General features: G+C 37.8%; 1 protein-coding gene across 2 annotated transcripts in view; it reads right to left on the bottom strand.

Moving 5' to 3' along the window:
* Positions 1 to 14,156, bottom strand: part of LOC108709213 (enteropeptidase) — a 163,199-nt gene that overhangs the window by 53,677 nt on the left and 95,366 nt on the right. For both annotated transcript variants that reach the window (XM_041583376.1, XM_018248858.2), the window contains exon 17: positions 11,355 to 11,495. In XM_041583376.1, the coding sequence (XP_041439310.1) occupies positions 11,355 to 11,495 (141 nt within the window). The remainder of the gene's footprint in view (positions 1 to 11,354; positions 11,496 to 14,156) is intronic.

A 14,156-nucleotide genomic window follows, 5' to 3' on the forward strand; every position in this document is an offset into this window, starting at 1 on the left:
GATATCTTGCTTAAAATTGGACAGATATCTAAAGGGCAGATCACTCCAATATGGCCACCTATATGGTGGACCATTTGGATCTTCAGTTCCCACCTTAACGTGTACATCACTGCAGGATTATGGGCCTGCTTAATTGTTTAAAAATTATTGGTGAGCACAACTTTTCCTTGTTTGTTATAGTTCAAACAGGAGCAGTGGCCAACTCCATGTTGCAGGTCCCACCATTTCGAGTTAAAGTCCGGTGATCTCACTGGTGGTCAATAAAAGGGCAACCATGTTTGGGGTTTAAACCTTGAAAGCAAGTGCGTTGCAGGTAAAACGTAATCCCTGTTTAAAATGTATAATGCAGCAGTAGAATTCTTAATGAATCATATGACTTTGACGTAGTTGGCCAGTTAAAATATATTGCAATATATGGACAAACCCACACTGAGTTGGGCATTTTTGGTAGCTTCAGGCTCAAAATGCCTTAATGTCTTCAATATATTGATGGTGGAGTGCAGAGGACCTCTTGTATTCGCACTTAACTGGATTAACAGATAAACTAAACAAAGGAAGGTGTTGGCTTGTTCATGGGGCCGAAATGGCCAACTAGACTAATATCTGCTTAGAGCTCAGTTAGCTATCAACTGGTCTGGCAGGAAAGTCCTGAAAGATGGGGCCTTCACAGGACTGTAGTGTAGTCCTCTCCCAATATTTCTACCTGGGCCCTCTTTGAGATCTTATCATCAGCTTTGAGGGAAAACAGTTAGATCAGCCTCCACTATAAGCTCATTTGAGCAGGGCCCTCTTTGCCACCTGTATCGGTTATCATTCGTTGCAATCTATATGTGTAATCTATGTTCAATGAATACACCAATTTATTGTACAGCACTCTGAAATATGGTGTCTCTTTATAAATACAAGTTGATCATAATAATATTAGGTGGCCAAATTGTTCACACGAGTGCCAAACTAAACTGCACAATACAACCATTATTTTACGTAAACTGTATATTTTTAGGAACTGCCCATTTATAGTTAGAAATGCATACAAATTAATAAAGTTATTTAAAAATGTACACGATAGTATATCTTTAATGTTGATACTAAGGGACATATTTATCAAGGGTCGAATTTCGAATTGAAAAAACGTTGAAATTCGAATTCAAAAAGACCAAACAAAAGTCAAAGTTTTTTTGGGTTGAATAGGTCAGTTTTCGATCAAATAGGTCCATATTCGGCTGATTTTGAATAGTTTGAATCGAAGGAATACCGCATTTGAAGTCCACCAATTGACTCCAAATAGGTTCTAGGAGGTCCCCCATAGGCTAAAACTGAGATTCTGTTGGTTTTAGATGGCGAATGGTCGAAGTCGAATTTTTAAAGAGACAGTGTGCATGATGAATTAAGATATTCGAATATTTGAATTTGGAGTAGTCCCAAGTACACAAAATATAGCTCAAAATTTAAATTTTTTTTTTCATTCGAAAATTCACTTTGACCTTTGATAAATCTGCCCCTAGGTGTAGTCTCTGGCATTATTTGTACCTCTACATCTAATTCCTGATTGTTATTATTATTATTATATGCTCTGGCTAAGAACCATACAACAGTAGCAACAGCTCTCATTAAAAGTGATAGAATACCAAAATAATCAGGCTAGGCCCTGGTCAAAGCTTTATAGAACAAGACACATAAAAACAGCTGGTAAATACTGAAGCTGTGCAAATATTTGCTTGAGCTTATTACCAATTTCTATCAATTTCTCTGTACAGTCTACAGAAAGTAATGTTGCTGGATCCCACTATAACTTTTTTATTCATACATCATTACCAAGCATAATCATCCTCCTATTGATAATCATTTCTGCTATCTGGCCACTGTTGTTGGTGATATATGAAGCAAAAAGAATAAGCTTGACTTTTCTCAGCTACATTAAGTACAAAGGAGCTGAAACAGCACAAAATAGAGCATATTTTGGCTGAACAAAGTAAATGTGATACAGACAAGGGAGGAGAACAAATTAATGAAATATATAGTCATGCAACACCTAATATGTCTTCCTCAGAAGAATCTCTCTCTAGAGGGAGACATTTGCTTCAGGCTGAGTAGATTGCTACATTAAAAAATGCCTAGGCATGAAAAGGCAAATTGCTTCTAGCATTGTGCATAAATGAACTTTAATTTCAGCCTATACTGGATACTATAGCCGCATCTATCAGCCAAGGCTAAGAATCCATAATCTTGTAATATATTCAATATATTCGAAGCAAATCTATAAACCTGCTTGTTGTGTACTGGCTTCCACCCACTAATTACAATGGTGACAGGCTCAAATGCAGAGACGGCATTCCATAGTTGAGTCCTTTTAACATTCAATAAAATGCATAGGGTCAACATTCATCTAAAGGAAATTAGAACAGCTGTGGTGTAAGGTGACAGCTCTCTTTATCAAAAGAAGGTGCTTCATTGATTTTTATTCAGTGTTTTCAGATGATAAATATATAGCAATGGCCATGGCCTAGAACTGCTGCACCTCTGATAAATATGGGCTTCTTTGTCTAACATGCCAGCATTGTTGTTCTTTTCTAATTGCCATAATGTTCAAGTTACATTAGGGAGCAGGGTGAATCTACATTTATGTATGGGCCTTAAGGGTCACACATACAAATCTCAAGACACAAGACAGATTCTGAATGATATATGCCATATGTTCTAGTCTTTATGTTGTAAGAAATGACTGCATCACCTTATAATGACTAAATCCAACTATTATAAAACTGCTAAAAATCTTAGGGGCTGATTTATTATAATGCAAGATTTCTTTCTTTTTCCACGATTCGAGTGGGCTGTGTTGGTATGCAGCAAAACCTCAGGAAAATAATGGTGTGAAAACCGTGCAAAAGTAAAATCAGGGAAATGTATTATGCATTATATATTGATGGGCCCAAATGTGGGAAAAATCACTGTAAGTAAATTGGAGGTTTACCAGATTTCTCAAACAAATGAACTGGAGGATTGACAAAAATCAAGAAATGCAAGTATTTGAAAATATCCAACATATTTAAAGGAGAAGGAAAGTACTGTAATTTAAGACTTGGATGTGCCAAAAGTTAGGCACCCCAAGTGACCGTATTTACCTGATGCTCCTATCAGCAGAAATCTTCGATCTCTTCCTGTTTCTCTTTTCTTTATTCAGCTTGTGGCTCTGCATGCACAATAGGGTGAAAATCCAAACTTTTAATGAAAACAGCAAGCTATTTCATTGTCAGGAACATACCTGTTCTCAAACCCTGATCTGCTTGATGAACTGCATTCGCCTTCTCAGCCACAGGGGGTTTTCAGAATGAATGTGGGTAAACTATCATGATGGTCATGGGTCGCTCTCTTCCTGCTGGTCTCTTTCTCTGCACAACTCATTTCCATCAAGTGTATTCAATTATTCGATTCATTGGAAGTAACTCCTGGTTGCTTGCTCATTGAAGCCTCAGAGCCAGACCTAGCGTTATTCTGTTTATGTACTTCTTGTTCCTGATTCCTGCCATAGTTCATGAGTCTCTGCCTGGTTCCCTGTTCCTGCTCCATGCCTTTCTTCCTCTGCTCTATTTCTTATTGCTTGTTGGATCTCCTGATATTAACCTCAGCCTGCTATCGGACTCTCCTTGTCAGTCGCCTGCCCAAACCCTCTGCGAGTTATCAGACTCTCCTTGTCAGCCGCCTGCCTTCGACCGTTGGCCTGGTAAAGGACTTGTGAATTTCCTTGAGTCTGCATTAATTGCTGCTGTATTTTTTATTAAATAAATCTTCATTCTTAGAACATATCAGTTGCCTTTCAAGTTCCGGTTTTATATTACTGACGTTACAGAGCACATATGCTCCTACTGTATCTGCTAGGCACTCAACAATGGCCGGCCTGACATTATTATTATTATTATTATTATTATTATTATTAACATGTATTTATATAGCGCCAACATATTGCATAGCACTGTAAAGTAAATGTGATTATACAACTAAATCACATGAATTATATACATAGAACATATGGAGTAACAAACATCACAATCAATACAGGTACAAAAAGGTGAGGAAGGCCCTATGCATAGGCATACATTCTAAAGGGAAGGGAGTAATACACAAGGTGTGGGAGTGGGCAAGATCGAATTAAGTGGGTGAGAAATGTGGTATTGTATGTGGTGTTGCGTTTGGTAGTTAAGCAGAGTGAGGGTAGGCTTCTCAAAAGAAGTGCGTTTTCAGAGATTTCTTGAAAGCAGAAAGGTTGGGAGAAAGTCGGACAGACCGTGGGAGAGCGTTCCAGAGGAGGGGCCCCTTGCAAAGTCTTGAACGCGAGCATGTGAGGAGGTAATGAGAGAATAGTTGAGTAGCAGGTCAGTAGAGGAGCGTAGTAAGCGATTGGGTGAGTATAAAGAGATGAGTTCAGAGATGTAGGGTGGGGCAGAGTTATGAAGTGCCTTGAAAGTCAGTGTCATTAATTTGAATTTGATTCTGAAAGGTAACGGAAGCCAGGGCAGGGATTGACAGAATGGCGAGGCAGAGGAGGAGCGGTTGCTGAGGTGTATGAGCCTTGCAGCAGTGTTCATTATGGACTGGAGAGGTGAAAGTCTCTGGAGGGGGAGGCCAATTAAAAGAGAGTTACAGTAGTCTAGACGCGATATGATGAGAGAGTGAATAAGAATTTTGGCAGCGTTTTGGGTGATAAATGATCATATTTTGGATATGTTCCTTAGGTGGAAGTGACATGATTTAATAAGTGACTGGATATGAGGAGTGAATGACAGGGCAGAATCTAGAATAACCCCAAGGCACCGGGCCTGGGGAGAGGGGGTGATAGTGGAATTGTTATCTATGATGGATACTGTGAACTTCATGGTTCTGTGCATGCGTCTGCCCTGGGAAATGTGAAGAGTAAAGAAATGGGAAGAGGATTGCTCTGTGGTGCAGTTTTCTCCTGATAGGAGCACCAGCCTGGGGTGTCATGTAAGGATATACAATCACTTGGGAGTGCCTAACTTTTGGTACCATAGGGTAATTTAGTCAGCACTTATGCCTTTCAAATTGAATTCAATCTGGTGCAAGTCCAACAGTTTCCACCTGCAGCTTGTTTGCCAAATACTTGTATCATGGACAGTACCACTCACGAGTTTTCTTTTCTTTAAAAATCCTTTATTAAGCCATGGGCTCTGACCCAAACAAATCAGCAATGTTTCAGACCACCATCGGTCTTTTTTGATAAAAGACCGATGGCGGTCTGAAATGTTGCCGATTTGTTTGGGTCAGAGTCCATGGCTTAATTAAGGCTTTTTAAAGAAAAGGTGCTGCAAGGCTCCATGGGATCAGATTGCTTCTGAGAAGGAAACCTGAGGCTACTAAATGAGCAAAGTGTATGGCCTCCTCTGAGTATTGTTCTTTTATCTCCATGTAATATGCTATATTTTTAAATGTAAAGTGCACCATTTTTTCATTCTAAAAGGCAAAATAGAGCTTGAAAAAGAATTAGTAATTGGATCCTGGAGTCTAGGACTTGCTATACCAGCTCATAGACACAGTAGTCGTAAATTTGTGAATATCCATGTCTTTATTGGATTATCCTATATTTATTTGGCATCAATATATTATAAAGAACTTCAAAGAGTGCGCCTATTCATTTACAACAAGCACTGCTCCAGAAGAGCTTGAAATCTATTTTTTATATATAAAAATACTTTGAAGAGCAAGTCCTGGTTTTTACTACAGTTTTCTTTGGTGTCAAGTAAAGTGCCACCTATTCAACTGTGTTCAATGAAGTTTGAAACAATGTATATTCATAACCTGCACCGAAAAAGCCCAACAGGCTTTTTTAAATAAAAAAAAATGATACAATTATTTTTCATAAAATAATATTATTACATAGAAATAATTTGTAGAAAGAATGAACAGTTTCTGAAAAAGCAGATTAAGAGACCATTATGAATTTAGGCATTTAGATTATTTTCATTTATAGTGTGGCCTTAATTAGGAGACAATTAGCCTACCAGCATGCATTGGACTGTGGGAGAAAAGGCAAAACAACTCAGGAAGAACAGAACACTTCACACAGATGGCACCCTGGAAAGGAACCAACACTGCAGGCAAACCTTGACACTGTTCCTCAGAACTTGCCCAAAGTTCTACAGTATATTTGTATTTTCTTGGCTGGCTCTCTCCCAGGTGCCATTATCTCTCCACATGCTTAGCTTGCTCTGGATTTCTATCGCTCTAAATGCCAACATCACACAAGGCACATATGGGTTGGGTAAAGACAGAACAAATGACACGGAAACTCATTTATCAGCATTAAATACATGGACCTTCACTATCATAAAACTCCAGTAGATTTTGTATACACAGAGAGGCATAATTTCAAACTCCTAAATATGCATATTTGATAAATATCAACAAAGAGTTAAACGAGCAACAATTACATACCATGTACTTTTTAAAAAATTATTGCCAAAATGTCTCATAAATGTGAGGCTATCAAGGAATATATCCTGACACAGATTTCTTGTATGTAAACTCATAGCATGACTACAACTGCTGACAATGATTGCATTTTGATGGATGGTTTCTCATATAAATGAAGAGAAAGAGAATAGAGCTACAGAAAAGCTGCACAAATGCGTCAAGTCCTAATCACTGGGGATTTTAATTACTCAGGAAGTGACTGGTGTAATGAAACTGCCATTATATCAAAAGGAAGAAAGTTTTCAGATGGTTGTCTGAGCATTTAATATCTCAGTTAAAAGCTCAAAAAAAGCAAACCCTGCTAAATAGAGCAAACCACACTCTAAATTTCACTAGATCAAATAAAGGTATTTGGTTGTTACAGCCCATATTTGACACATTCTCTAATTATTTTATAAACAAATGAAATGGTTTCAAGCAAAGATACATACTATATATTGATAATAGTATTCTTTTGTGGAAAGGCAGAATATTTACAAAGAACCAGTGTAGGGTACTGAAGGTTTAGTTACCCTTCATTCAGGTCCCCCAAATGTTGACACCTAAGTGTGGTCCTAGGGTATGGATGGGAAGCTGTTTCTAGATTTTCTTGAAGTTCAGTAACAGACCATCAGAGGTCAATGTTCTGTTCTATAAAGGGGAAACAACCAGGTGGAGGCAGGTTAGTGCCAGGGTGGAATTAGGCCTAATAGGTGACATTTGTGTGAAGACATGTCTGTAATAGCTCACTCTAGGAGTGAGAGATAGGATCAAGTTAGCTATTAAGCAGGCTGAAGCTCCACCTAGGAAAATTAGAAGGATTAGCGTCCTGGGTGTACCAATCACAGAGTATGGACTCAAGTGTGCAGACTTATGGACTACTGTAGCTCACCTAGGGTTCAACTGACGGGTCTGAAACTTAGAATTGAACACTTCTAAGATGACTAAATGCCCTGTTTGATTATTAAGCTTTGATGGGTGAAGCTTGGCTAGAATCTGTGAATGGGAAGAAATACAGAGTAATGGTATTTAATTAATATTTATCACTGTCCTTCTGGAGGCTGTGGTACTTTTCTGTTTATAAAAAGTTATTTTTTATTTTAAGAACCACTGTTATCCAATTTATTTGCTCAACCTGAGGATTGTACTCTGGTGATAACCTTCCTCCAACCATACACGAGGGCCCATACTCAGAGTTTATTTATTTGTGTTGTAAACAGATTCCAGTTTCCTGGAGTACAGCACTTCCACTTAACACCATCACCTTACACCAGTATATAAAGACTAATGGAAGCCTACAAGTGGTGAAAACACAAGGACTACAGGGCCAATTTATTAAAAATTGTAATATGCGTTTTTGGTGCAATTCTAGAAAATAAAAATAAAAAATTCGCAGTTTTCCAAAATGTTCAAGCTCTTTTAATCTTGCAATCATCGTAGCTTCATGCTCTTATAGAGCTTTGGGTGGGAGGTGAAAATACTTGTACTGTATGCCACTCAGTATGAAAATGCAAAAGAGACACCCTCTATGTATTTTGATACATTGGGCCTAAATTTACATTTCTTAATGCATTACTTGGTGGATTTTTATTTCCATCAGTCATGCAACATGCACTGTCATGCACCAGTGCAGAAGGTCAATATGCATGTGCAGTAACTAATCTAATCTCTTTCAGGCCTGCTCCTCAGGATATGCACCTGCCTCCCCCCTCTAGACACAATAGACACGCGGTTTCTTACCACCATGCTGCGGCATGATCTCCGGCGGGCCCTGAGGGGGAGCGGACCCTGGTGCAATTGCACTCCCTGCTCCCCCAGTAGTTATGCCACTGTGCATGTGTATTTAGCTATGGATAATTGTTATTATAAAACAGTCGAATACATACATATTTGTTCTGAATTACAACCTGTGATTATGCATTTTGCTTGCAATTCAAGTTACCTAGGCAATCCTAATTAGAATGTGTTCATGGAAATTAAAATTTATCCTTGATGTATTTTGGAAGAAATCCAATGTGAACAATTTAAAGAAGATACAGTATGAAGGATGGATTACTACATGGATAAACAAATATATACCCTATATATGAGTCCTATGTTGTAATATATTTTGTTAAACTTATTTAAAAATATACACATTGTTGTACTTAAAAATTAATTAATTTATTGTTTCTCCCCATTTGTACTGGGAGTGCATGGACCCAAGAGCACACCATGCTTTCTCTACCCATTTATCAAATGGGTGGAGAGAGCAATTTGTTTGCAGTTCTTTTCTATTCACTACTGACTTCAGTGAGAATTTTTATTGTCAGGGCCTCACTGCCCAATTAGCGGTGACGTCCGGACCAAGGAGAAAGCAATGGTACAAAGTCCAATTTCTGGTAGCCATAGGGGTTAAGGAAGGTCAAAATTCAGGAAGAAAGTTCAAGGGCAGGCAGCAATCGGTGGTAGTGAGGTACAAGGCGGAAGGTCAAAAGTCCAGGAATCTGTAAATTAATAATTATAAAGCGCCCAGGAACACCAAGAAGTGTGACCTATTTTCAGGTATTGAACCCACGTCCTGGTATTCCTTTTATTTAGAATGCATGCGTAATTTTTGGTACAATGATGTCATGCGCATGATGCAGTGTGATAATGTCAGTGCACTGCCTTCTTGGAAGCAAATATGCATGCTCCTGCTCTGCAACTAAGTGCTCCTGACATTTATATAATGAATTCTCTGATAATTTACCTTATCAGAATAGTAAACAGACTAGGAGCATTACATCCATATTTATAGGGGGCTAATTGGAAAAAGAGGGACTCTGCAAAATCAGGTGGGGAAAAGTTGTTGTATATAGAGTTCCTGGTCTATTTATGGCTCTTATGTTGTTTATAGCTCCTTTGAGTAAATGTATTTACTTTCCCTTCCATGAATTCCACAGTTCACTATTTCACAGTTTTCTAAGCTGTGACCTTCTAGTTTCCAATATCTAAGTATATTTTACCACTTTCTTGTGTGTTGGCTTTTCTAATACAAGTATTTGCTCTGTTGCGTTCTGTTATCTTAAATTGTCAACTGGAAACACACCATTTCACACAGCTAATTAACTTATATTGCAGTTCAACACTATAATGCGTAAATTAATTTGTAAGGTGACTTCATGGGGATTGCTTGTGTTGATCTTTGATAGTTCTAAACAAAGTTCTACTCCATAAATCAATATGTGCAATATGAGTACTATTATAGTAACTAATGTTTTCTCATAAACAAAGCACTAGGGTTCATTTCTACTCCTGTAGAAAAACATGATTAAGGTTATTCTGGAATCATTGTTAGAGACTATTTCTTTTTGAACAGTAGAGCTATTGCTACTGTTCATTCCTCTTTCATTGGAACGCTTGCTGAATAAAAAATAATTCTATGAGTGAAGATGTGTATGCCTTCTCAGCAGTACCAAATATTCTTCTGCAGCATTTGCAGTTAAAGAAGGAACAATAAATATTCTGCTATAAGAAATACAAATGGTTCCTTTTTGAAAGTAGTATTGAGGAAAGTGATTTTTTCAAGTTGACACATTATATCTACAACTTTATCGTATTGTCACACAAAAGTGAGCGTCAAAAACCTCTGAATCCACCAATCAAAGAAATATCTTACAGTTGTAAAAGAAACATCTGCCATTGACTTCAACATGTTTTTGTCTAGAGTATATTCATATTCAGAATTGTAGCAGTTTTGTTGCATAATAAATCCAAAAAAGTTACACTTTTTGCTGGATTTTTGGCTTCGAAAAGTCAGATCAACCCGACTGTACTATTGATACTTTGATGTGACAAAGCTTAAAGGCGAAATCTGGCTTCCAAACCAAAATTTGATAAAGAGGCCCGCATAACACAGAAACCCCTAATATACCCAAAACAGTTACCTGTTTCTTCAAAAAAGTATGAATAATTGCAATTTTCTACGCTAAAATCCAGCTGTTTAACAGTTCTTCTTTTTCTGCATCATTTTTAAAATCCTGACAGAGAAGGTTGGACTAAACACTGATGTTACAAATTGTAACAACTTCTCCACAGCTTACAGACAGCATGCAGGAACTACATAACCCACAATGCATTGCACTGTAATGTTCTGTTCCTTATTGAAATCACGTGTGCAGGGAATTGTGGGATTTGGAGGATGCAGGCTAAGGACAGATGGCTGTTGATACAAAGTAACAATAGTCAGCCAGCTCAGCAAAGTAGTCAGACAGATCAGCAGGGGGCTAGGCTTAAGGAACTGTTCCAAAACATTAAACATCATGAAAAGTCTACATATTTTTTTTAATTGATGTATATTGCAAAGTTGCTTGAAATTATGTTTACTTTTCAAAAAGATAAAGTTATGTTTTTGTGACTGGTGCAATTCAGTGGTGAGCCAAACTACTCAGCAAACTGAAAGAGGTATCAAGGGCAAATTGATAAGGAGAAGAAACTTTTCTCCTAATTCACTTCCAGTTTTCATGTGATAAACAGTGAGCTATGTTTTTCTGAATTGAATTGCATATCAGATTTAATCTTGTCCATGAGTTTTCATGTGATGGGCCTTTTTTTCACTGAATTGAATCTGGCCCATAGTGTGATAAACTTATTAGAAAGGAACAAGAAATATCAAATTCAAGTTACTCACAAATATCCACTTGACAAGCCAACAGAATCTCCTTGCATAGAAATGTGGCTATAATTTGTTGAAACTACTGTACATTTCTCAGGGAATATCTATGTCAGCAATATGCCATCTCTGGGTATGACATCCACCTAATTAAAATGGTATCACTGACCATTTTAACTATTCATTGCACTATAGGTTTATTATTTCAAAAGAAGAAGTTGATCACAAATATGGAAGGAGAATAGTGAGTGCTAACCTGGTATGCCAAGACGGTAGCCTGTGGTATAGTTTGCAAGGAATCCTTTCCCTGTTCCAGAGGAGTCACTTGTGAAGTAGACAGTCATTGCATTAGTTGTGGAGAAGACGTCTTGTACTGGACCACTTCCAGTATAAACAGCTAAATAAACAGAAATCAGTAATTAAGATATTTGATATTAATTAAATGTATAGAAAAATATCCCATTAATTATTTGTATCCCAGTTGTCTCACTATGAGGGTGATGAAAACTGATAGATTGCCTTAAGTTTTGGATTAGACTCAAAAATCTAATGAGTTGTTTGTAGAACATGGAAGACAGTTAACAGTTTTGAGAAGGAATTGTCATAAAAATGAGTTTTTGCCATCAATTCAACCAAATTCCATTGGTGCCTCCATTTCTAGCCTACACAGTGTCGGACAGGGATGCCAGGGGCCCACCAGAAAACCTTTGTCCATGGGCCCATTATCCAAACTATTTCTCCTCACCTCACTCAACCTCTACTCTTCAAGTCTCTTTTCTTTCTATTCTAGTATTTATTATTCTATCTATTTAGCATCTCTGTTCTCATACAGAAGTAGGTAATGAACACGAAAAAGGGCAAATGGTTAGAAGCAGGAGGGCCCACTGACACTTTGGCCCACCAAGAGTTTTCCTTCACAAATAACTTAGGTCCTAAACTGGTCAGGAATCAGCCCTGTTCTGTTCTGGTGTCCAATTTGCGACTTTTCATACCACAAGTTTTACAAAGTTTGTGGAAAAATGCAAGTATCATTTAGAGAGTGATTCTGTCTGACACTGGCTATTTGGAGGAACTGATGTCCACTGTTGTTCCATGGCTGGATGTCAAATTGTGAGTCTTCCCATTACATCAGCAGTACTGTAAACTGACCTGCATCTACTGCCACCATTCAGCACGCTAATGTAGAATTTCATAGTTAATAGCACCATATAAAGCCATAGTGGAGCATGGAGCACCATTGTGGTTCCCCTGTATTATTTCCAAGCAAAGACAGGGCAAAGACAGGGCCCCTCTACAGTAGTACCACCTGTAAAACCCTGATGGCTGCTGTAGTTGAACCTGATGAACAATTTGATTAGGATTGATGTTGATAAAGAAAGAATGGTTTTTGTAGTGCCATGTAGTGAGAAAAGGGAGCCTTGTTTCTTTAATTCATTTCTTTTAGGCTGCTGGCTATATAATAAATAAATAAAAAACCTTTCAAGCAACTATTTAATGTGTTTGGCTGTACAATATGACATTTCCAACTTTTTTCACCTAAATTATTATTTTTTTTAAATAATGCAGTGAGCGGATATGACTATATTAAAATGTTTGCTGACATGTTTACAATGGATTTCTAGCTGAATTGTTTCCAAAAGTAAAAGCTCTTTCTCTTTTCCTTTTCCATCAATAATAAACATTACTGCAACATCTTTCAGACTTGTTAAAATGTACTGCTGTGGATCCCCTGTTTGACAGGATATGCTGTAATACTGTATCTCCCTCTAGCATTCACTGACGGAAGAAAGAACACCGTTCACCTGCTAATAAGCAGAAAGTGTTAAATGGTGAAAGGTCTGCTTTGCTAAGCTCTCAGTGCTTGTTATTACTAAGGAAGGACTCGTTCAGTCAGAGGCTGGAGGATTGCCTGGATATACTGTACATGGATGAGACATATTGGTGTTTAAGAAACACTCTAACACACACAGTCCTTAGGGAAATAGAAGAAGAATTTTCCTCTACTGCATCCATAAGGAAAATTAACTTTATGGCCACAAATATGTAAATACCAGAAGCATAATTAGATTTTACTGGGCCCCATAACAAATTATTTTTCTGGTCCCCAAAATTTCTAGCGGTTGACTTGTTTTTACCAAATTTTACTTGTTGACTTGTTTTACCAAAATTTATTGGAACTGTATATGAATTAGGGCCACATAGGGCCCCTATATCTCCTGGGCCCCCCTGCAGCAGCAGGGTCTGCTTCCTCTATAGTTATGCCCCTGATAAATACCCCTTTATAATTACTGATATTGTCTTTTCAAGCCAACACTATGATATTTTTGATAAGTCTGTACTACTTTGCTGCAAAAGTTGAGGGAAGGATCATTCATGTTTAACCCAATTAAGAAAATGAGGTTCATGCGGAATCGGGTTGGAGACATGGGAGTAGAATAGTGATGAGTAAATGTATCCGTCAGGCATGGATTTGAGTAAAAATTATGCACTTTTGAATTTTTTCACGAAACTGTGTAAAAATTTGCTGTGGAAAATTTTGCCACAACAACAAAATGTCGCTGCAACAAAATTGTTGCCGAGATAAAAAAAAATTGCCATAAAAAAAAACGCCCATTGACTTTAATGCATTTGGACAAAAAAGTTCCTGAAATTTCACAAATTTTTTTGTTTAAGCAAAATGGGAAAGGTTCGCTCATTACTAGAGTAGAAAGAATGTCCTGCAAACCTGAACTCAACCCCACTGAACGCTTTAAGGATGATTCAAAACTATTCTGTGCCCAGGACTACTCCTTGCCTCAATACACAACCTCTCTCTTATATATGAGTGGAAGCAAATCCCACAAAACATTTTTTAATATCTAGCTGTAAGCCTAATCAAAATGAGGGATGCAATGAATCCCCCAACTCTGAGCTATAGCAACTCTTAAGCAACTTTTGGATGTGGCGAATCCAAGATCCTGACTGAACCGAATCCAAACCCTATCTAATTGAAAAAAATTGGTGTGTACACATTGGGTTTTCCCGCTGGCACTTCTGCATTTCCAGTGCTGCTGAAGGC

The sequence above is a fragment of the Xenopus laevis genome, chromosome 2S (assembly GCF_017654675.1).
Source record: "Xenopus laevis strain J_2021 chromosome 2S, Xenopus_laevis_v10.1, whole genome shotgun sequence".
In the NCBI taxonomy this organism is placed as follows: domain Eukaryota; kingdom Metazoa; phylum Chordata; class Amphibia; order Anura; family Pipidae; genus Xenopus; species Xenopus laevis.